The sequence below is a fragment of the Gobio gobio genome, assembly GCF_949357685.1.
Source record: "Gobio gobio genome assembly, chromosome: 15".
NCBI classification, from domain to species: Eukaryota; Metazoa; Chordata; class Actinopteri; order Cypriniformes; family Gobionidae; genus Gobio; species Gobio gobio.
In genome coordinates, this window is record NC_137108.1 from 38,477,023 (window position 1) to 38,501,488 (window position 24,466).

The following is a 24,466-nucleotide window of genomic DNA, read 5'->3' on the forward strand; positions in this document are numbered from 1 at the left end:
TCTTCCCTCAGTTAGAGCATTGAAGATGGGTCGAGGCTGGGTCTTCCAACATGACAATGACCCGAAGCACACAGCCAGGAAAACCAAGGAGTGGCTCTGTAAGAAGCATATCAAGGTTCTGGCGTGGCCTAGCCAGTCTCCAGACCTAAACCCAATAGAGAATCTTTGGAGGGAGCTCAAACTCTGTGTTTCTCAGCGACAGGCCAGAAACCTGACTGATCTAGAGAAGATCTGTGTAGAGGAGTGGGCCAGAATCCCTCCTGCAGTGTGTGCAAACCTGGTGAAAAACTACAGGAAACGTTTGACCTCTGTAATTGCAAACAAAGGCTACTGTACCAAATATTAACATTGATTTACTCAGGTGTTCAAATACTTATTTGCAGCTGTATCATACTAATAAATAGTTTAAAAATCATACATTGTGATTTCTGGATTTTTTATTTAGATTATGTCTCTCACAGTGGACATGTACCGACGATGACAATTTCAGACCCCTCCATGATTTCTAAGTGGGAGAACTTGCAAAATAGCAGGGTGTTCAAATACTTATTTTCCTCACTGTATATAATGGATGGAGGCACTTTTTTGAGCTTTAAAATGAGCCAGTTCACTGCCATTATAAAGCTTGGAAGAGCCAGGATATTTTTTAATTTAACTCTGACTGTTCATCAGAAAGAAGAATGTCATATACACCTAGGATGGATTGAGGGTGAGTAAATCATGGGCTAATTTTCCTTTTAAAGTGAACTAATCCTTTAAAGAAAACAAAAGAGAAAGCTTAACTGTATAACCTGCTTTAAACAGCTTTCATCTGTGAAGTAAATCTCATGGGTTAGATTGACTTCTCATCACTGGATGTTATCAGAGGAACTCCTGAAGAGATAACAGACTGTAAATCAACATGTCAAAATCTTTATGGTGTATTTCCTCATCTCACACCCAAGCTATTCCAGGAGTGACTTGACCTTACTATGAAGGAGCCTCTGTCTTCTCATTTCCATTGCACCCACGCTAGTTGTATCATTCACTGTTCCTCATCCTTTGTGAATTAATTCATCACCTTGGCTTTGCCTTTATGCTAGAACACACTAGCAACTGACATCGGCCTAAAAATAGACTCCTATTTTCCCCTGCAGGACAACACAAGCGGTACCCGCAATTGGAGCAAGCAATCGCCACAGCAACAACACAATGTTGAAACAAACCCGTCATTTATGGTTCCTTCTAAAGTTACAGGGAACGCTGGGCTGGAAAATATAGCCAGTCCCATACTTCACATTCTTCTTTGAAACAGAGGCAGCAAAGAAAAGTAAATGTTGGCAACCAGTCTGAATGTCTTCGGGTGAGAGAAACCTGATCGGTGTGTCCATACATGCGTGTTGATTTGCTGCCCTCTGCTGTGTATGAATACGGCAGATATCTCATATTGGACAATGCTAAATCTTAACCTCTGGCAAACTCCTACAAAAGATCAGGGTTACACGGTTTACTGAAGTCTGTATCTCAGCTTACAGAAACCTATGAAACCAAATGAGAGAGAGATCGTGGTGGTTTTAGATGTCATGCTATACAGATGGCAAGAGTGCCCAAGCATGTGCACAAAGGTCACAGGGATGTGATCTTGGCCAGGGGTCTGGTATAGGCATGCAACTCATCGCTCGATGGCTTTCTGGAAAAGCACAAGTAGGGACAGCTGAGCCATTTCCAAAAGGATGTGCATTAACTCTATACCACAAATCATCACAATATCACTAAAAAAAGCAATCTTTTCCCCCCAGTTATCACCCCAGAAAACAAAGCAAAAATACTGATTAAGAAAATTATTTTTGTAGTGGAAATCAGAATAATTATGCTGAATGAAATTAAAGGGAAATTAAACAACATAAATTTCCTCTTTAGACTAAACCAAATATTTATAGCACATATAATAAAGGCATAAATATGTTTTTTTTTTCCAGGCAATTACTTCAGAATAACCAAGTATTAACAAGGGCATACTCGGTATACAGCTCCTTAAGTGGGCCTTGAAACTGCAAAAAAAATGATTATGCCAAGAGTTTGCGCTCTCACGATCTAACAGTTCCAAAGAGGCTATAAATTACATAATTTGGAGTTAAAAAGGACGCCTTTGGGTATTGGCGATCTGTTCTGGTTTATAAATAGGCTTTAGACACAGACATTTTATCAACAAGAAAACCATAAATATTATGGTAAGCCTCTAGTGAGGACACAATGGGAGAGCCAAGCCATCTTTAAAGTTGCAGTTCAAACTAAAATTTCAAAAAAAAAACTTTGCCATTGCAGTTGCATGTGCATGCATGCTGAATCTGGCTGTTGATATCTTTAGGATATTACACATTTCTCATCTGGTGCAACTCTAGCATTTAAATGATTTCACCATAAGACAAAATTATAAACACCTCTAACATTAAAAACTCTGAAACAGTGGAGTTCAGGCATGGCAGTCCCTTTCATTCTGTTTTATTCACAGATCGTCTCCTCCCATGATCCAATTTACATTATTCACAAACAACTGTACCCAGTAGTTACAATTCTCTTCAAGTTAAATAACTAAACATTAAAAAATAAAACACCCAAAGCACTTCTGCGTTCAACCCATAACAGCATAACGACAAGGATTAATAATGTTTGTCACAAGCCTTATTAAAAAAAACAAACAAACAAACAAAACTTGTCCTGTGGTGATCAGAAATAGGCATGAATCGGTGTGCCATAAAGTGTGTGAGGTCAGGCTCTTGATGAATGATGATTCTCAGCTTGATTGTTTTGTAGCTTCCTTGTAATTTCCATCATGAACCATAAGAGAGGCTCTCATGGTGGGGTTGCTCTGTACAGTCTAAACAGAAGACAGTTTTTTGGGTTTGGCACAGGTCTCTTTCATGCTGTGCTTCTTTCCACCGGTCCCTCGGGCAGACGGTGTTGAGGGACTCGCAGATTTAAGGCTTCATCCAACAGTTTGTGACCTCAGAGGACTTCTGGAGGACACAGAAAGAACATGGAGATTAGATCTATAAGTGTTTAATGCGTGACAATTAAATTCAATTAAATTAATTACGACACACTGCTTAGATCATCAGCTCATCTTTTCTCTATTTTTCTTCTGTCTCATACGCCATGAGCATCAAGTTAAACTGATCAAAAGTTACATTAAGGACATTTATAATGTTACAAATTTCAATTTTAAATAAATGCTGTTCTTTTGAACAATCTATTTTTCAAGCATCAAGCATCATAATCATTTTTAAATCCATTACTGTATTCTCATTCCTGCGTAATAATCATGGAACTTTGTGCTGTCCCATGGGTGCAGCAGCGCAATGATATTACGCAGCACCTGAAAATAGTCCCCAGCACGCTCTCTGTGCAAGCAGGTTGTCACGTTGGTTATGCTGATGGAAGTTAGCCTATTTTCAGGCGCTGCGTAATATCATTGCACCGCTGCACCCATGGGACGGCAGCAAAGTTACTTGATTATTATGCAAGAATGAGAGTTTAGTTCCTAGTCATATCGGTCTATAAAATCACAACTTTTCATTTTCCGTCGGTCTTAGTACACAATATAACTATACACATCACAACATGTAAATAGGAAAATGTTGCCGTTATTTTGTCAATTATTGAGCAGTAGGCTAGCTTGAGCCGTTTACCTCCAGTCTTTGTGCTAAGCTAGGCTAGCGGTGAGTGCGTCAGACAGCTTTAAGGCTGATTTCTGCGTCGGACCTACGCCGTATCCTCTACGCCTTAAGTTACGTGTTGGTTTTCATTTATACTTCTGCGTTGTTGTCCACGTCAATGTGCAATTACACATGCAGACCACTAGTAGGCAGTATCCATGGGAATGTTGATGGTGTAACCCACAGTATCACGGCAAAAGCCGAAGAAGCAGCGGCTTGTTTACATTGTCATTGCATGCGTCTCAATCAGCTCCCTGGTTCAGTAGTCAGGGCACTGATCAGGACATAAGTCAATGGGCTGACTCCCTGATCAGTGCCCTGACTACTGAACCAGGGAGCTGACTGAGACGCACCCGAAGTATCAGCAGCAGTGATGGTGGCAGATAGCGGCTTTTCTTGCGGCTTGAGTTGTTGTATGTAATACAAATTCAGCATCTCTAGTTGATTAGTAGAGTTACATAAGAGGCGATCTGGCGCTGGAATGCGTTTTTGAAATCATGCAGAGTGCTCGTAGCGCTGTTTTTCAGTATCGGTAGCTCGTGCACAGAATAGCGCTTCAATCGATTGCTGTTGCGGAGACTTTATTCGTTCCGTGGAAATCACAAAACGAAATGCACCCATTGTGATGTGTCCCTGTTCTTGATATACAATCACTGATTAACATCTTTGGTTTTAATAGGAAAATAAATAAACTATACAGAGCGGATCTATGTATTTATTCACTAACATAAAGAATCTCTGCACTACAGAATTATTTGCGTAGAATTAACGTATTGTTACATTTTTTGAGAGGTGCGGGTCAGGGTGGGTACGTCAGGTACGCGTGCATCACACAGCCTACGGCGTACACTCGACGCAGAAGTATAAATTGGCCTTTATGGCATGCACAGAGATGAGAATGGTATGTATGGACTTATCTAACTCTGGGGGATACGGTGAATAAGCTTAAGTCCCAAAAAGTCGGCGAGTTCCTATTATTACCATAACACCACTTTTGATCAAATAAATATATATAAAAAATTATGTCAAATTTTTATTTATTTTTTTTGGTCTTAAAATTATTGTTCTCATGATCAATAATCCGTAACTCATGCCCATTCCTACTTTTAGCTGGTTGATATATGTCATTATTTCATCATAGCTGGTCCAAGTTAGTTAAAATGATCAGTTAGACCAGTCGTTCCCAACTTTTTAAAAGGATAGTTCAGCAAAAAAATTTAATTACCTTATGATTTACTCGCCCTCAAGCCATCCTAGGTGTATATGACTGTCGTCTTTCAGACGAATACAATCGGAGTTATATTTAAATTGAAATTTTTGGGTGAACTATCCCTTTAAGGCACCTTCATCGACACTAAACCGAAGAATCAATGTTGTGGGTAAAAAAGACTGGACATATTTTTAAATCCAACATTTGATGGAAAACAAAAAAATAATTTAAATAAAAAAAGACAGGAAATTACCACTATAACCTTATGCGGAACAAACCAAGCAAAACAAACCTCTGGAACCTGCTCATGTAACACTGCTCACGGAATTACTGCGTTAGACTACCAGTCAGTTAACTCGGTTTGCTGGTAATGTCCAGTTTTAACTGGAAAAAACAAGTGTATCTGTTCTGAGAACATTGACAAATCTATCTGTGTAGTCACATGATACGTCAGTGATAATTCTATACTTAACATGAGATGAGAGTAGCGCTCCAGATATGGCAAAGCGAAGATCCTGGATTAAAAACGCACATCTCAGTTTACGAGAGCTGGCACGGCATGAGGTGAACCCCCTAGTGTTTTCTTTGCAGATGATTTATGGCTGGAGGGCTGTCTGCAGGAGGACAGGTGGAGGTACGTGCTGAGGGGAGCGGGACCAAGTAATGCTGACCACGCCGAGGGAACCGAGGGAAAGGAGGGTGAGGAGCTAAGCCAAGGCCGGATCAGGTCTTCCTGACACCATTTCAGGAATCTAGCTTTGTGCCAAGAGCTGCCAGGCTCTTCACCCCGTTACCCCTTCCTGTCGCACCCGCAGGGAAAAATACGGCCACTATGACACCCGCACCTGAGACAACACTAACACTTCAGGCGTAAAAAAAGCCAGAACGACAAGAACAATGACTCTTCCCCACCAAAAGAAACGTTAATCATTTATGTCACATCGCGTTTTAAGGCAGGACCGTGAAAAGGTCATCATTGCTCTGATTTATTGTCGTTCTCACTGCATTCTGAGAAGAGATTGACACTGAAATTTGAGAAATTCTTTAGACACTAACCTGCCACATGCTGAGGCTTAATGGGGCCTGTTTTCTTAAGGAATGATTCATCGCTCTCAAACGCCATGATTGGCTCGTCAGGTCTGTCAGTCTCTGACTTCTCCCGTCCATTGTTGTGATTGGACAGCTGAAGGATCTCTTCAAAGTGAGACGCCTCCCCTTTTGCTGACAGGCCGTTCTCGTGTTTGGTAGGCTGAATGCCATTCACTACAAGAACGTTCCGACTGCAATAGGAAACAGATGGTTTAAGTGTGTTAAACTGTTACAAAACACAATTCCATTCCACTTTCAATAGAACAAAACTGTCACTTCTGGGGAAAGTGACTGAAAATAAAAATGGAAGTTGTCCTGGACACAGGACTTACCTTTCATTCACACCATCTTGTTTCAATGCCGTGCTTGGCTGGTAGTCAGCAGCTGCTAGGAGAAAGACAGAATGTCATGCTAATAGTTTCTTAAAATGGCAATCTTGTTTGTTTTAGCGGTCCTTTGCCAAATCAATGTTCCTTTGCCAAATAGTTGTACAACTGACAGAATAAACATTTCAGCAGTTTGTCTGGAATTGTTTCCCGAATTCCCAGTGCGTCATCATGTTTACAATGGCTATTTGTTATATTTTAATAATAGGAGTTTGCCCTGAAAATGTGTGTTCTTTTGTGTGCATTTACACTAGCATTCAAAAGTTTGAGAAATTTATATTTTTGTTCAGTAAGGATGCATTAAATTGACTAAAAGTGACAGTAAAGACATTTATCATGTTAAAAAAGGATTTCCATATCTTCTCTCAAGAGAGAATCCTGGAAAAATGTATCCACAAAAATATTAATGTTTTCAAAATTGATAATATTAAGAAATGTTTCTTGAGATGTTCCAAAACAGCCTTTTTGAATGATCATGTGACACTGAAGACAGGAGTAATGCCTTCTGAAAAATCAGCTTGGTCATCGCAGGAATAAATTGCATTGACCTCATATTCTGTGTGAAGCAGGGTAGGAACATGCCAGACAAGTGAGTTTTTAGGGGTTTTTTTAACCCTAAAACAATGATAAAACAATGAATAGTAAATTCTGTCATATTATTCAATTACTTTTACAGTTTTTTTGCCATGGTATCGATTGGTATTGAGGTATTTTAGTCTGGTATCTTATCGAAGTCATAATTTTGGTATCGTGACAACATTATTCTATATAAAAAGTATTTGCTGATATTCTCTTTTTTTAATGTTGGTTTACAAATTTGTACCTTTTTACATTTTTACTCTTTTAGTTTTACATTTTGTCAAGGGCTTGTTTAAATTTATACTTTTTTTATAGTACACTACTGAAGGCCAAGTTAAATTCAATGTTTTTAAGTAAAATTGTTGAAAATTATTGTGATAAATTAGTCGATAGATTAATCGATATAAAAATAGTTGTTAGTGGCAGCCCTAGACTGAACACCGCTACTGACATTTTCAGTGTGTGAGATTGTCCTGTTTTGTTGTTGCCGGTACGGCTGAACACCGCTACTGAGTGTTTCTGACATTTTCAGGACGAGATTGTCCTGTTTTGTTGTTGCCGGTACGGCTGAACACCGCTACTGAGAGTTTCTGACATTTTCAGGACGAGATTGTCCTGTTTTGTTGTTGCTGGAATGCCAGAGCATGAGCTCTTGAAGCTATGCCCTCTTCTTGAAAAGTGGCTGGGAGCAACCAGCTCTTGTAAAATGTGGCATAATAGGTACCCTTTAAAATATAAAACAGCTGTTTTAAATTGTAATAATATTTCACAATATTACTGTTTTTACTGTATTTTTAATCAAATAAATGCAGCCTTTGTGAGCAGGAGAGACTTTTTTCAAAAACTAAATTGTGAACAATAGTGAATGCATTTAAAGGGGCTAAAGGGAACAATACTGGCTGCTGAATAAAAGTAGACTCGATAAAGGCCTTCATCCAGTTACCTAATTGTAAAAAACAGCTACTGAGCATCTAGCACTATGTAAATGGGGTGTGATGGATTCAGCATGCTGCTATGCCAATTTTCATACTCCATCACAGAAAGGCAAAGGTTTAGAACAGCAACAGATCTTCGACAGTGACGTAAGTAACAATCAGTAGTGTGTACACAGTTTTGCACGCTATTCCCTCTGCAACTGACTATATAGAGCAACAAATCGATCTACCAGGCTTGAGGAAATATTCCAAATACAAGCTTAATCTTAAAGGAGGTTTGGAGGGGGTGGAGATGTGGGAAACTTTATGTATGCATTTCTTAATAAGGAAAAATTGACTCAATGAAAAAAAAAGGTACATGTACAATGACAGAGCCAAGGGAAATGTTGTGGAAGACAGACATAAATGGGCTGTTGCGGTTTCAAACAGATATACATAAAAGGTTCAAACAGAACTGAATGTGTACTGAATGCGTACTGCAGTAAAGTAGTGATATGAACGTTATTTATACTAACATTCTTAAACATAATTTTATACCTTTATTCATCTCTGAATCTGAATCTTTTCCATTGACTTGAGATGGAGATTTGGTGTCTTTCTGCATGAAAAGACAAAAGAAGAAAAGGGAACAATTAGATCTGAGCTCTTGAACCGCAAGAGGAAATTGGAGCCGTGCTACTGCCACAGTGAGGCCGTTTTAAATGAGAATGGCGCTGTACCTTGTCTCCTGCATCTGTTTTGCGTGTTCTTTTCATAATCTCCTCCAGACGCTAAAAACAATGCACAGAAGAGAAATGGAAAAACATGGAAAATGTTTCACAAGTCAAGTTTAAACCTGGAAATAAACAGTTTTAGGACTTTGAAATGTAAAACAAAGGAAACATGGCATAAATGAAGAAATATTTAAGATTCTGCGCTATTTTTAGGTTACTAATCAAATAAGCAAACATTGATTGATCATGAATCTCATTAATCATGAAGCACAAGATGCTTTTTGGATAATTCTCAAATCATACTGGAGAACATGCTCATTAGGTTTCACACAAACTTGGGTTAATTAAAATTTGATTGCAAACAAACTCTGGGGCGGTTCGCTTGAGGTGTGAAAGCAATCCGACCCAACTGACCAACGAATCAAGTGGTATTATAATTCATAACGGGAAATGTGCTATAATAGCAATAGTGTCTGATTCTGAGAATGAGCACATTAGTTATCACAGTTGAAAACCAAAAGAGTCCCTCTTCATCTTGAAATGTTGTGTAATTGCGGTTCTCTTTGTGAGAATGCTGTCCCGATGAAGCCTTGACAGTGTTTGTGTGTCTTGAAACAGTTAACCTCTAGACAGCGCTGGGAGATCCAGAGAGAGTGTGTTTGAGTGTGTCTGCTGCAATATTAATACAAATGTAGTAGGAAATTTAACAGTGGGAATGACAGCTACATTCATATAGTTTTTGCATGCGTCTCGACAGTTAAAAATAAAGCCACGATAAGCTCATGGAGCAAACTTGTCAATCATCTTGATGGATGACGCAGAGGAAACTCTGACCAATAAGAGGACAGTTGTACTCACATGTACAATAAATACATAAACACATTTTGGTACACTTTGAAATGTTGCCTTGTGAAAGCGAACCGAACCAAGAAGAAAATGCAACATTGTAACAACTTAAGTCCCTGTTTCAGAACAAAACAAAAAATCTATAGGTGTAAAAACGCCCTAAAAGACAGTGATGTGTTAAAGGCTAACACTATGTTCTGAATTTGGGAAAAAAACACTGCAGTGTGTCAAGCTCCACGGACACTGTGTCTTCCAAAAACCACACCATGAGCTGAGGACAGTTGGGTCGAGGCTCTAATACACGGCCTTGATAAACTGACTTGTAGAGGTACAATGTCTTGCTGGTGTAATACCACTTGAACAGAGTGGCCATCCTCCATTAAACAGAAACATTCACAGAAAGGGATCAGGGGATGAATGTCAAGGTGTTGTATGGCATGTGCATGAATATTGAGAGCTCCCTTTTCACTATGATCCTAGATAGTGACCTTGAAAAATTATTTTATTTTGCTCTACTACCATATTCTGTGCCTGAAAGCTATTGTGGGCATGTGTGATTAGTTAGGAGAGGAAATGAAAGGATTTTATTAGACTTCAACTAGAGTTTGCGTAGATGCAGGTATGCAAACAATTGCCTTTGCGGGTTTTAAAGAAGCAGGATGATTTCAACTCAACCTTATAAAGAAAAATATAAATGTGAGGTGGAAAACCCTTCTTACCTTCTTTCTCTCCAGTCTCTCCTGTTCCTCCTTCTGGAAGTGTTTCTCTCGCTCCAGGCGCTGTTTCTCGGCCTCCTCTCGGGCCTTTGCTTCAGCCTCCTCTTTCTACAGACACATCAAATGACCAGATTGACATTGAACATCCAGGGCCATAAAATTCATTCATCTGAAGCTAATGGGCATTCAGTTCCAGTGACAGGGCAGATCACATCCCGTGTGCTTATAACATCTACTTCCCCCACTTTAATCCAATGAATTTCCATAATTTTTCCAATTATTTTTTCCAAAAATAATCTTATTAAAGGGCAATTTCTAGCATGAAACAGTAACTAAGTATAACTAGATGATTACTGCAGAAATGTCCTGTTTTTTAGGATGTCTATTCCCGGCCTTAGATTCACAATTTTAAAATGTCCTTATATGCCTATGTTTCTCATGACTGTGGAAATCCTGATACCTACTTAATATCTACTTAAATACAGTTTTGAACACCAGGTGGTGGTAAAACCTCAAAAATGCTACTGCACCTAATGGAACTCTTTCTATCCAGTCATTCACTGAAGAGGAAAGAGCGGTTTTGTAAGAACTTGACTGACTTGCATATAATTTTTTGTCTCATCATAGCTCTTCAATTGCTGTTATTGCATGCTCGTATTTTAGAGCATTTAATAGAAAATGTAGGGTCAAATAATAAGGATTGAATTGTTTTGGCATGCCTCTGTTAAAAACAATGAAAGTAGAAAGGAGACAACAAATTTGGAATTTGGAAAAAGGAAGATGGACCCTAAGGACCAGGGTTGTTAGACAAAAAAAAATTGTTGGTAATCAAAATAAAGCTGCAATAAAATATAAATATTGCATTAAATACTTAAACTAAACTAAAATGTTGCCTTGGCAACTAACTGAAAAAAAAATTAGTTGAAGTAGTAAAATGACTAAAACAAATGTAAATGAATGCTATATAGAACTATTACAAACAAAATAATACAAATGACAAAAGCACATAACATTAATAAAACTTAAATTGAGTGAAATGAAAATATAAAAAATGAAAATATTGATAAATAAAACACTAGTAAATAATACTAAAATCACACTAATCAGGACACAACATATGCCAGATTTGAATCATGTGTCCAGGCGGCTCAACATATCTGGAGCATGTGCGGTAACTTCCAGGCCACAGCTCTGACACAACTGAGCAATTACTGAAAATTCAGTGCTGGAAAGTCTATAAATGCACTGTCAGTATATGTATTTATACAGTGAAGTGTGTCACTAAGGATTCTGAGAAATGAAGTTGCATTTCTGACCTGTTTCTGAAGCCGTTCGTTCTCTTCTTGTTCGATTTTGGCCCTTTCCTGCGCCTCCTTCTCCTCCTGCAGGCGCTGAGCCTCCTCTCTTAACCTTTCCTGCTCCGCCATGAGCCGTGCCTCCTCCTCCCTACGCCTGCTCTCCACTGCCTCCTGTGCTAGCCTCTCCTCGCGCTGAAGCCTGCATGATAGAAGATAGTCAGTCATCGTACAGTTAACCACTAAACCTTGTGAATTATTAAAAAAAAGACATGAGAATGCAAGTGGACTTCAATGTCTCTTGCAAAATTGAAATTTTCTGCGGCTGGTAACATAACATGAAACTTTCCATCGCAGATATGGTCCATGCATTATAAAGGGACAAATGCAAAGTGGATGGAAAGCGAACCTTTTTAGTCGTGACCAAAATATCCGCATCCATAGTTACCAGCGGCACTGGAGCATAAACAGTGTGGAACTCTCATTATGCTGTTGCCAAAGTCCCTTTTGGCTCATAAACGTGCTAAACTCATAAACTGTCACCGAGAACTCCAGACGTCAACAGGTCCGCACCACCGAGGCTATTCCTGGAGCTCACACCGCACACGGCCTGGTGGTGCAGGACATGTTTAAAACCATGCCAAGTGTGTGTTAGCTAAGGTGGAGTTTGGCTTTGACGGCAGGGATGCAAAGGGTGAAAAGTTTAACATGTTGACATTAGGGATGAAACGATTACCGGTTTCACGATAAACCACGATAAAATTTTGTGACGGTTAGTAATATCATATAAAATGTAATTATCATTAAAACCGCATGTGATTTTCACGATTGTGAAAACTTGCGGTAAATCTTGTCCAGTCAGCGTCAGTCTGACGTGCAGCGCTGTTTTTGAATGAGAAGAAATGGAAGAAGGCAGTGACAGCACTCTGGGGATTGTTCAGCCTCTAAAAGGACCAAATCTGAGGCGTTGTCATATTTTGGCTTTTACAAAAGTCCTGAGGGAAACTTAATCGAAGATGGTCACCCTGTCTGCAGAACATGCCAGAAGAAAGTCGCTGTAATAGGGGGAACACTTCAAAACTACGAACGCAAGGCAAGTGGACTTTGACCTCAATACCAGAACTACGTCTGGCAAATTATAACGTGAAGCGAACGAACAAGTTCAGACAAGACTAGGGTGGCATTTAAGGGATAATAATCAGGGCTTGACATTAACAACCGCCATTTGCGGGTGTAACGTTATTTCGGCTGCACACTAGTCACTCTGGCTGTTGAACTTATTATAGTCTTCTCAAAAGCTGTCTGTTATAATCGCGTTGCGCATTATAACCACTCACACGTGTTTCTATTGAGTTTATGAATGCAATGTCTCATAATCAGAGGCGTTCAGATTAGCGGAGTTTTGTTCAGAGCGCGCGCCGCTCTCTCTCTTGCTGTGATCTACACTCAGAGCAGATTTAAACGTGCAATGTATGCAGGAGATTCACTCATCATACAGTGGTTGACTGTTTTTGTTCTATTTCAGCAGCGAAAATAGTTTTAAAAAACACAGCAGAACCACAGCGTCTCTGATATGACTGGCACAACGCTGGCGAATTTAGGGACCGTCTCTAAAGTTACAACATTGGTAACGTTACACACGTTTCAAACTTCAATAGCATTTGAAGAGAATGACAGTCATAAAACTGACTGTAAAGTGATCATTTAGGTGTCAGGTATGATGCACACATTTTGATATTTAATCAAATAAACTGTCAAATCATATGGAAATATGGATATGCATTATTTCAATAGGATACTGTTTGGGCTCTAACACAAAACATGCTAGATTTAAATGCATCATTGCTGAACACTGATGCGAATATTGCTTGAGAATATATTTACAGAGATAATATTAGAGATTATATTTACGACAAATTATTATTATTTATGCATTATGCATTGCTGTTGACGACGGCCATTAAGGAAGGAAATCCCACAGAATCTAGCTTAAAAAAGTGCATAGAGCTGCTTTAGTTATTTGTTGTTTGTTGAATTTCAAATATAAAACTTGCTGAAATGTTTTAAGTGTGTGCATCTGTTCTTTTTTAATACTTTCATCTCGTTTGAACAAAACCGTGATAATATTGATAACCGTGATAATTTGGGTCACTATAATCGTGATGTTAAATTTCCATACTGTTTCATCCCTGACATTTTTTTGAGATAAAACAGTTATTCTGCCTCTATATTAGAAAGATATATTGGAGAATGACAGACAGTTATCGGGGAGACAAAATTGGAATAGAATTAGCGCATGTTGCAAACTGGACTCAAACCTACGTCTGCCACATAAGCACGTGCGCTAACTGCTGCATTAAATGGTAAATGGACTGCATTTATATAGAGCTTTCAACAGACCCATGGCCATCCAAAGCGCTTTACATATTACCTCACATTCACCCATTCACACACTGACGGCGGTGTCAGCCATGCAAGGCGCCATCCAGCTCGTCAGGAGCAGCTTGGGTTAGGTGTCTTGCTCATGGACACCTCGACACTTGGTCAGGTGGAACCGGGGATTGAACCACCAACCTTCCGGTTTGTAGACAACCTACATGAACCACTGAGCCACTGCTTCCCCATTACAGAGTTTGCTTTGAGGAACTCACAGTGCATTAAAATTTTGTTTGAAAATATCAGAACGGATGTGGAATGGCGACTTAAAAAGGCCAGTGAAGAGTCAAAAAAAGTCTAAGCTAAGATATACCTCATACAAACTTTTTTAAACATAAATAAATAAAATTCATAGGACGTTTGTATTAGTCTTTGCATGTGCGCTTTGTAAACACGGGGCGGTACTTCTGCCTACGTCTAGCGTGATCTTTCCAACGTGATTAAGTAATCACTGGCGCACTAGGATCGCGCAGAGCCTTTGAAGCCCTTTAAAAATGCATTGATGTGGACCTTCAACATTTTGGTTTCCATTGAAGTCTATGATGTGGAGAAAAATCCTAGAATGTTTTCCTCAAAAAACTTAATTTCCTTTCGAGTGAAGAAAGAAAGATATGAACATCTTGGATGAGATGGAGGAGAGTAAAATATCAGGAAATTTTCATTTTGAAGTGAACTAATCCTTTAAATAAACAACAATAAAATAGGTTACCTTTCTCTCTCAAGCTGTTCTCTCCGTTCTTCTTCATCCTTCTCTCTCTGTTCACGGGCTTGTCGTCTTTTCTCAGCAAGAATGCGGGTGGCTTCCTCTGGGTTATTGGTGCCAGCCATGGTCTTGCCTGGAGAGGGAGCTGGAGAAGCCACCTGTGGGAGGGCGGGGACAAGAGGGGACTCCTCGGGAACAGAGGGTACAGAAACCGACATGACTGGTGAACTTGCAACAGGGGGCGTGTCCGGAACTGATGACACGAAAATGGAGGGGACGGGAGACGAGGCTAGAGAAAACACAGAGAAACGGAGCGGGGAAAAAATGAGGACTGGAGAGAGGACAAAAAGTGTAAAATGACAGAAACTTTGGGATGCATATTGTGTGTTTTTTTATGGAATAACTCCTTTGAAAGAGAAGCCTCTATGGCAGCACTCGTCATCACCACACTCACTCTTTGGTTCTTCAGGCGTAGCGGGCCTGTGGGTCTCTCTAACCCTCTCTATGGCGACGGGCGAGGCGGTGCGGGTCTCCATGCGGGCAGGGGTCCTGGCCCTCTTGGGTCGGGCTTTAGGAGTGCTGGGGCTCGCTCGTGCTGATGGAGGTTTGGGAGATACTGCAGGGCTGGGGGAGGATGCGCGGCCTTTGGGCGTCACAGGAGATTCAGATCTTAGTTTGGACACTGGACTCGGACTGGAAACATAAAGAGAATCTTAATTTAATGACTGAGCTAAAAAAAAAAAAAAAAGTTAAAATACAACATGTTCATAATAACAGAGCAAAAACTACAAATGTTCATGAGGGGACACGAACTAGACCTAAAATGTGGCCTGATATTTTATAATGTCCTAGAAATAGACAAAATAATGATTAAACCAATTCAACAGATAAAAGTACCTTTAAAACTACAACTAAACACCAGTTTCTTATTATCCATTTAGTGTACCGTGAACCTAAACTATGACTTCTGACTACAACCATAAGGAGAAATGTTAAGTCAGAGACAGCATTACATAACAGCATTGGTCTTACAGAATTAGATGATGCTCAGGGCAAAAAGGTCCATTAAAAATCTTTTATCTATTATATTTTCCTCTTGCACATGCAAGGCAGTGCTTCCAGAATATAAGCATCTTAATCTTAAACTAAACAGTTTACATGTTTCTAAGGGACTGAGAATTTATGATTACTTATGATTTATGAGAATTTCCATTTTAATCTCTTCCAGCAGCACCTGACCAATCAAGAATAGCACTTAACATTCTATTCATTTTTCTGTCTGTCTAATTTATTAAAAAAAAAAAAAAAAAAAAAAAAAAATTCCTGTGTGTTCTGTGTTAGATTAACTGAGACTTGTTACAGCACTTGCATACTGTAGCCTCTGACTGTTGTAGTTGCTTCTATTGCTCTCATTTGTAAGTCGCTTTGGATAAAAGCGTCTGCTAAATGACTAAATGTAAATGTAATGGAATACATTTTTATTTATTTTTTGCTGTGCTGTCAATTGATTTAAAAAAAAAAAAAAGAATTACATTTTTTTCTGATTAATCATTAAAGTAAATGTAACATTTTCACAGTTAATCTCAAATTAATGCAGGAGCAACAAAGACAATATATTTTAAATATTTTTATGAATGAAGGCCAAACACTGATACTAATACAGCTACTGATGTCTCGATTAAATAGATTTTTTAAACATTAATTATAGCCATTCAACATTACAGTGTAATTGAATGTATTTGTCAAAGTAATTGTCAATTTTAACATTTATTAGGCTCTAAAAAAATATAACAACGTTTAATTTAAGTGAACTTAAAACAATTTTCACATAAACCCATAAACTAGGGCTGTAACGATTTGACCAAAAATAAAAACCTCGATTAATTGAACATCTGACCTCGATTACGATTAATGAACGATTATTTTGCTCTTTTTTTTGCCCTCGTAAGGTTTTTGAGTAAGTTCCTGATAAGGTTTGTACTGTAAATATTTTCTACTATTAAAGGTGGATTTTTTTTTTCCTAATGAAAAAGTGCATTTCTTTGTGATTTTAAAACACTTGAAGGAAACGGTTCACTTTCAGCAGTTATTGTCTATAGGGCAGATTTCTGTTTGTTGTACATCAGATACAGATAAATTAACACTGTAGGCCTACATTACATTTATCTGAATGCATCAATGAGAGAGTGATGGTGTGTGTGTGAATTACTCATACCGTCTCTATTCATTATTAAGCTGTGGTGTGTACTTACTGCAAAGGTATTAAAATGTATGCCTATAACGGTTGAGTTTCTAAGCTACTTTAGTGACTTTACTTTAGTCACAGGACAGCGTTTACACTGCGTTTCTGCTGCTCCTCTGCGCGCGATCTTCACGTGACGCAGGTGATAGAGATCTGCCTTCAGGGCGCGCGCGCGTGTTGTCAGAAACACGGCTCGGCTCTCTGTGTCACAGAAAGAAGCTGAGCACTGAACGGATACGTATTGTTGTTTTTGAATAGTGCACAATCGCTTTAAATGTTGAAACTGGCAAGCCTTAAACGCATACTTGACAAACTTTATGAGCACGAAAGTGAAAGCGGCTTCGGGGCTTGCGCGCGCCGTCTGTGTGTGTGTGTGTCGGTGGCAGCGCGTATAGGCTATAAGAACAGCAATTAACTGACCTGTATAAACTGTGTAAAACATGCAGTTACTATAGTAATTCTGGGCATCTATAAACACAGATAACTGCTCCTGCATCTCTCTGTGTGCCTGCAAACTGCACTTGATGTGACTGACGGGGCAGAGTCATGTGAAAACCGAAATAGCCGACATGGGAAAAATATGTCGGTTAGAGGTTCTGAATGTCGGTTTCGGTTATTTTTCGATTAATCGTACAGCCCTACCATAAACTGTCTAACAGGTAGGAATTATAGCCTACATAAATCAAAGTTTTATTAACAGTAATAACAGTATCACAGCAGCATGTTTTATTTGGCTACTGTCACTTTAAAACCTGCCGCTGCTGCACATGACGCGAATCTCACACGCGTCACATTTCTCACAACTCTTTACGTTCATTTAAGACTTCATTTAACTCATTTAAGATGATTTTCTTATGAGGATACTCAACGAAACGGACATTTTGGCATAATTGTGTTATTGTTCTTTCAAGCTAAAGAGAACTTGATTCTGGCGCACTGTCTGTGTGCATGATACTGGTGCAAGTCTTTCTGTGTGTCACATGGACAGGACATTCACAGACAGTGCGTTTTCTTTTTTCTTGTCACGCTTGAATGGTTTAAAAGCATTTGCATGAATAAAAGCATGATCATATAATGTAACGCTAGCCAAAGGATGCCATAAAAAATGTATGCTGCATTAAATATCTTTAACGTGTAAATATATATATATATATATATATATATATATATATATATATATATATATATATATATATATATATATATATATATATATATATATATATATATATATATATATATATATATATATATATAAAATTTGTTTTGTTTTTTTCACCTAAAACTAATCCAATTTGATCATTAGAATCTTACCTGGACTCTATTCTAGTTTTCATTGATGGCATGGACTGTCTCTTCTTCAGCACCTTCTCTTTGGTGATGGTACTCTTCTCCTTTTCATTTTCTCTGTCCTTGTCCTTCTTATCCTTCCTCATCTTTTGAGAAATGATGTAACAAAAAATAAACACATCCTCGAAAACAGAACCTCAAAGCCAGGACTAAGTCTTTTTCTACCTCTATTTTGTAATTTCTCATTACAATTTGCACTAATGTCTGTGTATTTGCACATGTATGACATTTCACAGTATATTTTGTTTCTGTAGATTAAAAGTGAATGACTGTAATAATGGCCACTTGAATAATATTAATGATACCATTAGCATGTTTCTAAAATCTAGATCTAGGAAACGTCAACACCCTTGAAAGGCTTAGACATGTGGATTCATGAAAGTGTGGATGGAGTGATGCATGAATTTCTCACCTCCTCTTATATAAAAGCAAAATATGATATAACAGGCAGGGAGAGATGGAGTGCAAGAAAAACAGAGACCGAAAGGGAGCCTTAAATAACTCACAGGTGTGGAGTCTCGTCTGCGCTGGGCGATATTGGGCGTGCTTGTGGTGACCCTCCAGCGCTCAGAGCAGCGGTGATGTGGCCGATTAGAACACATTGTGAGAGGGCTGGCAGATGCGGAGCGCGGGCACAACGGAGACTCTGCATGAACAAAAGACATTTCATTTTGCAACATATAGCAAAAAAAGGTCCTGTTGTTATTTCTAACCTACAAAGGCCCTAAAAACTGAGAATACGGCAAAGTAGCATTTAAAAATACTTTGTAAAAATGTTAGACTCCTTCCTAAGCTATTTTATCTGATGCTAAACACAGAGATAAAAGATACTATGATGGTATTCGGTCACTCACGGCCATCTCTGGTGTTGTTTAGCACACTGGCAGCACTGCGACTGCGAGCCAGGAAGGAGAGAGTGGGCGTCATCAGCCTGTCCACGATGCTGCTCTCCCATGGACTCAGCTGCATGCTACGAGCTGCAAGAAAAGAATTACAATTAGTTTCCTCATAATACATAAGCAACAATCACTTACCTTCTCACATTCTGAACTTCACTTGATTGTTGAAATTATGTTTGCTAGTTTTCAATAGTTGTGATATTTGTTGTTATATAAAATCACAGCAGTGACAAACAACGGTTTCCCTTGCTGTCAACATGGATGATGGATTTCACAACACTGCTACATGCTAGAAACGTCAGTAAATGTAACCATTAAACATGTCTAAAAATAATTTTTGTGAGAATAAACAAGTTTGCAACACATTTTAAGAATAATTCATCAATGATTAATTAAACTGCTATTATTTGTTCACCCTCCAAATCTGAGACACATGGACTACATTTGTTGCTTTTCCCCCTATTTTTTGCAGTGGTCACTATAAACTGTGTGAAGAATATTCATCAACGTATCTAATTGTGCCTTTCACAGAAAAAAGAAAGCCAAAAGGTTTGCTACAAGTAAATGATGACAGATTTTTTTGCTGAACTATTAACACAAAAGGACAAACAAAGGAATATAAAGGAAAATAACAATGAAAAAAAAACAAAAAAAACATTCATGTACCCACTTTATATTAGGTGTCCTTAACTACTATGTACTAACATTTAAATTAATCATTTGATACAATGCACTTATTGTGTACACACGTTTTTACATTGTACTTACATTTAAAAAATACCTGCATGTAATTACATCTGTAATTAATTTCTGTAGTTACATTTATAATTACACTGTTGACACTTCCCTAACACCTAACCCTACCCTTACCCTTACCACCACACCTGTCCATAACTTTACCCGTATCCCACCTCAATATCAGCAAGTGTTTTGCAATACAATATGAACACAATAAGTACATTGCACTTTTTTTTTTTTGATGTAGTACATAGTTAAGGCCACCTAATATAAAGTGGGACCAAAATAACAATGATAAAAGTAAGGGGGGAAAAAATGACTTCTTCAAATCTCTTAATCAAAATAATTCTGAGAAATGATTAGATCACAATCTAAACTTACGTGAAAGTGGAAAAGCAGAACAACCACAGGTAAATGCATTGGTAGATGTGAAAACCAAGAGCACAAGACAAATGAGGGGGTACAGAGGCATTTCAGAAACAGAAAGATATTGCCCATAGCTGAACATTCATCAGCACTCTGCAGTAATGTCTCTTCTCATGGAAAACTTCCCAGACTCGATTAGCTGTCTGAGCACTGAGCGTGAAGAATACTTTCTGCTCTGCTCCATCTATTGTTGTAGGGAGCACTCACAAATAGAGTGTGCCCTACTTACCATTGAGTTTTCATGACCTCAGTACATCCAATAAAAGCACCACCACAATCAACCAGCATAACTTCACCTCATTTCACTGATAAATGACCCTTTGTGGTACGTACATCCATTAACACATTTCTCATTTTAAATATGATTCAGCGCATTCCATGGACACAAAAAGTTTAAACACTTATAATGTGTGAATGTCAACAAAACGTCAAATCAAGTGACATTTACTTTAAAGAAATATGGAACAAGCACACTTTAAACATTTCACAAAAAGATGCTTGTTAGGTTTTAAATGATAAAACTTTACAATAAGCGTCAATTCATTAACGTTAGTTAATGCATTAGGTAACAAGAACTAACAATGAACATTTTTACTGCATTTATTAATGTCCTTGAAACAGCTTGAAATTAAATTAAATATCAAATTAATTAATTTAAATTAAATATTAGTGCTGTCAAATTGCATCTAACATAACAGTTTGTGTTTACAAAATGTATATACACACAAATATTGGTAACACATTACAATAAGGTTTAATTTGTTGTATTAACTAACACGAACCTAACAATGAAACCTTACTGTAAAGTGTTACCAATATATTTCTACACAATATTTATATTTAACATAAACCTCTGTTAGATGCTATATGACAGCACTAATTTTTAATTTTAATTAATTTGATAATTCATTTCATATATATATATACATACACACACACACACACACACACACACACACACACACACACACACACACACACACACACACACACACACACACACACACACACACACACACACACACACACACACACACACACACACACACACACACACAGAGATATATTTACACACACATATTATGTAAACACAAACCTTTATGTTAGATGCGATCAATCGATTTGACAGCACTATTAAATATTAAATTCAATTAAATCTAAATTAATAAAAGGATGTAAAACTCAGTTCATGATCCCTAATGGTTAAACAAACATTAATGAATTGAACAATATTGTAAGGTGTTATCCATTTGAACAATACAAATTGATACAATACACATATTTATCGATACGTATTTGGACACTTTGTTGGCTTAGAAAATACAAGTTTGTTCTGAGAAAAGCTCTAGCACTTTTTGTTTGAGATTTCATTTTCTAATTCTGTTCATACTAATTTCATCCATTTTAAGAGTGGCCTAAGTGTCCAAATACTTTCTATGGCCACTGTATTATCATGCATCATATGCAGATGAAGGTATGGAGAAGTATGCAAGTACTCAAGTACACTTTTGAAGACGTTTACGTCAAAAACAAGGAATAAGGAACACCACCACCAAAAAGAAAAGAAAAAAAGAGCACCACTGAGGACGGTCGACGGTGAAAGACCAAGATTACAAAATTCAGATTCGAACACATTAACTGAAGACACTGACGAGGAGGCGGCTTGAAAGGAGGGAATGATTGAGTGATCACGGTGGACGAGCAGGTGATTGGTCTCAAGGGAGAAATCAAAGGTGGGGGGATAAAATGGAAACTCATAAATATGCGAAGGGAGGAGCCTGTGAAGACGAGGGGGAGGGGCTAGATCTGGAGGCATGTCCTTACTTCTGCTAGGGGAGTTCCAAAGAGTGGCAGAGGATTTGGAGAGCCTCTTGTTTATGACTGAGTCCACATGTTTGGGCAGGTTGACCGCTGATATTGAGCATCTGCCTGCAAAATCCACAGAACACTACATATATACACAATGCTGAGGGGACCAAGACGACACGACAGCCGGCAGTGCAAAGTTAAATATGAATCCCTCAAACAAACAAAATAGACACTGATATATAGGACAAGTAAATATACATATTGGTCAAAATATATCTTAAAGCTATTGTTTGAACAGCCAAACATGGTTTTCTTTGCCCTGGATAACCATTGGTAAGTTTGCAGTGTCTGAATATTAACTCAGCTGCTATTTTTATGCTGCTCAAAGTTCATTATTATAGAGTCTACAGACTTTGTAATGGGGTCACTGCCTCCACTTCTCCTCTTGAGAGACCATCAGGGACTACAATGACTGTGCACAACTTTTGGGAGGGGAAAATCTAAATTAAGTCCGCTAGAAAATAAGATCCTTGGAGAAACAGCATTGGTTAGCCTATAAATTGAGGTCTTGTGTCCTGGGGGAGGTGGTACAAAGCTGCACTGAAGTTCATTGCCATATTTCCCAGCATTCTCAGCACATCATTCTCACCCATAAAATACACAAAGGCTAGTAACTGAAGATTATGAAAATGTTTTTTCTTCACCTTTTGAGTTTTTGTACATTTTCAGCCAGATAAAATGCCATTTTATCCGACCAAAAGGACAAACGGGCCTAAATTCTGTTGCTTTAAAATCTGATAGCAGCAACATTGAAACGGAGAAAATCAGCATTCATGTGAAATTATCTTGGTTTGTTATTCTTTCTATTCATCAAAGATTCATATCACTAATTCCACAAAAATTCATTATTAAGCAAGCCGCACAACTGTTTTCAACATCAGTGATAACAATAAAAAAATTATTGAGCATGAAATCAGCATAATCAAATGATTTTTCGAGGATCATTTGAGACTGAAGACTAAAGAATAATGGCTGCTGATAAATCAGAGTTGCCATCACAGAAATAAATTACATTTTAAATATATTAAAATCAGTTGTTTTAAATTGTAATACTATTTCACAATATTACTGAACGAGATGTGATGCACGAAGCTCACTGAAACTCAAGTTACGGAAGAATACTGCAGGTTAAAATGGAAAAATGTTCACATATCTCAGTTAGTATTTGCGTTTCCTTATAGCACATTAAATCCCTATGATCCCCAGACGTGAAGCGACTGATCTCTTATTAATATCGCATTAGTAAAGAGTGTTTAGTTGGGCTTGAGCAGAAGGTTGTGAGACTCTTTTACGCTACACATAAGAAACCATATCACATGTGAAAGTCAAAGAAGGTAGAGAACCTGCTACTTTTCCTTTAGAAATGGAAAATATAGATTTGTCAATTTCTGTATTCTTAAGCACTTAATTACAATTACAAAACGAGAGACAATATTAGAAGCATCAGTCTCAGTAAACTCCATAAATCTGCATGTTTTCCTATCTCACATCTAATGAAGCCGATGAGATTCCAACTTGTTGATTTCTTAACACAGATGACGAATGCAGTTAATAAGAAACAGGAACGAGGAAGCTACAGGTACAGTTTGTGTGTTTATGTATGTGCCTTTTGTGTAACTCACTCTGGCTTTGGCTGGAGTTGCCACTCAAGCCTCCGGCCCAGGACCATCTCTGCTGCCGAATCTCTGCCCATGTCTTCTTACCAGACTTCTGGATGGCAGCCTCATACCGCTCCTGAAAAAAAAACCCAAATCAATGCCAATATGAATAATCACTTTAAAAGGTAACAGAAGTGCAGTAAACACTATATATTGTACATTTATACAGCATCTAATGGGCACTGGGAGGAACAGAGAAAGTGGTATTGATCTTATAAAGGGGAAATCTTAGGGCCCTGGTACAAAATGTGTTCCACTTTCCCTAATAAATAACTCATCTAGCATTACTCAGAGAAAACAATGCCTGCCGAGTTGGCAGAAACCTCACAAACTCTCAGAGTGTGTACAATTAGAGGATGCAATAGATTGTGTCGTGTGGGTTTGCACTGACCACCACTACTCTCTCACCTTGTTCTTCTCAAGTTTCTGTCTCTGTCTCTCCTCCAGCTCTATGCGGCGTCTCTCTGCCTTCAGCCGCTGCTCCTCCAGCTTTCTCCTCCGCTCCTCCAGCTGCTGTTCCCGCACCTGCCGTGCCCGCTCCTCCTTTTCCAGCCACTGAGACTTTTTAGCAGCTACGTGAGAGAGAGGAAGAGCCCGTGAGCTACTCAAACCAGGCCTACTCCAACCTCTTCCTCCAAGAACAGAATTCAAACACACATTCCCAAATCCCAATGCATGTTC

The 24,466-nt window shown here is 38.4% G+C and overlaps 1 protein-coding gene across 9 annotated transcripts in view; it reads right to left on the bottom strand.

Annotated features, from left to right (window-relative positions):
• Positions 1-1,196: 1,196 nt before the first annotated feature.
• Positions 1,197-24,466, bottom strand: part of map7d1a (MAP7 domain containing 1a) — a 67,391-nt gene continuing 44,121 nt past the window's right edge. For 2 of the 9 annotated variants that reach the window (XM_079836090.1, XM_079836089.1), the window contains 15 exons: positions 24,194-24,357; positions 23,750-23,861; positions 22,083-22,187; positions 19,050-19,172; positions 18,702-18,841; positions 18,160-18,281; positions 15,058-15,296; positions 14,610-14,892; positions 11,486-11,666; positions 10,173-10,277; positions 8,614-8,664; positions 8,432-8,492; positions 6,327-6,381; positions 5,962-6,185; positions 2,448-2,996 (listed from right to left, as the gene is read on the bottom strand). In XM_079836090.1, the coding sequence (XP_079692216.1) occupies positions 2,986-2,996; positions 5,962-6,185; positions 6,327-6,381; positions 8,432-8,492; positions 8,614-8,664; positions 10,173-10,277; positions 11,486-11,666; positions 14,610-14,892; positions 15,058-15,296; positions 18,160-18,281; positions 18,702-18,841; positions 19,050-19,172; positions 22,083-22,187; positions 23,750-23,861; positions 24,194-24,357 (1,976 nt within the window). In that variant the 3' untranslated portion in view covers positions 2,448-2,985. Of the gene's footprint in view, positions 2,997-5,961; positions 6,186-6,326; positions 6,382-8,431; positions 8,493-8,613; positions 8,665-10,172; positions 10,278-11,485; positions 11,667-14,609; positions 14,935-15,057; positions 15,297-18,159; positions 18,282-18,701; positions 18,842-19,049; positions 19,173-22,082; positions 22,188-23,749; positions 23,862-24,193; positions 24,358-24,466 lie in introns of all 9 variants that reach the window. The other 7 variants (XM_079836095.1, XM_079836094.1, XM_079836092.1 and 4 more) reach the window with 5 other exon arrangements.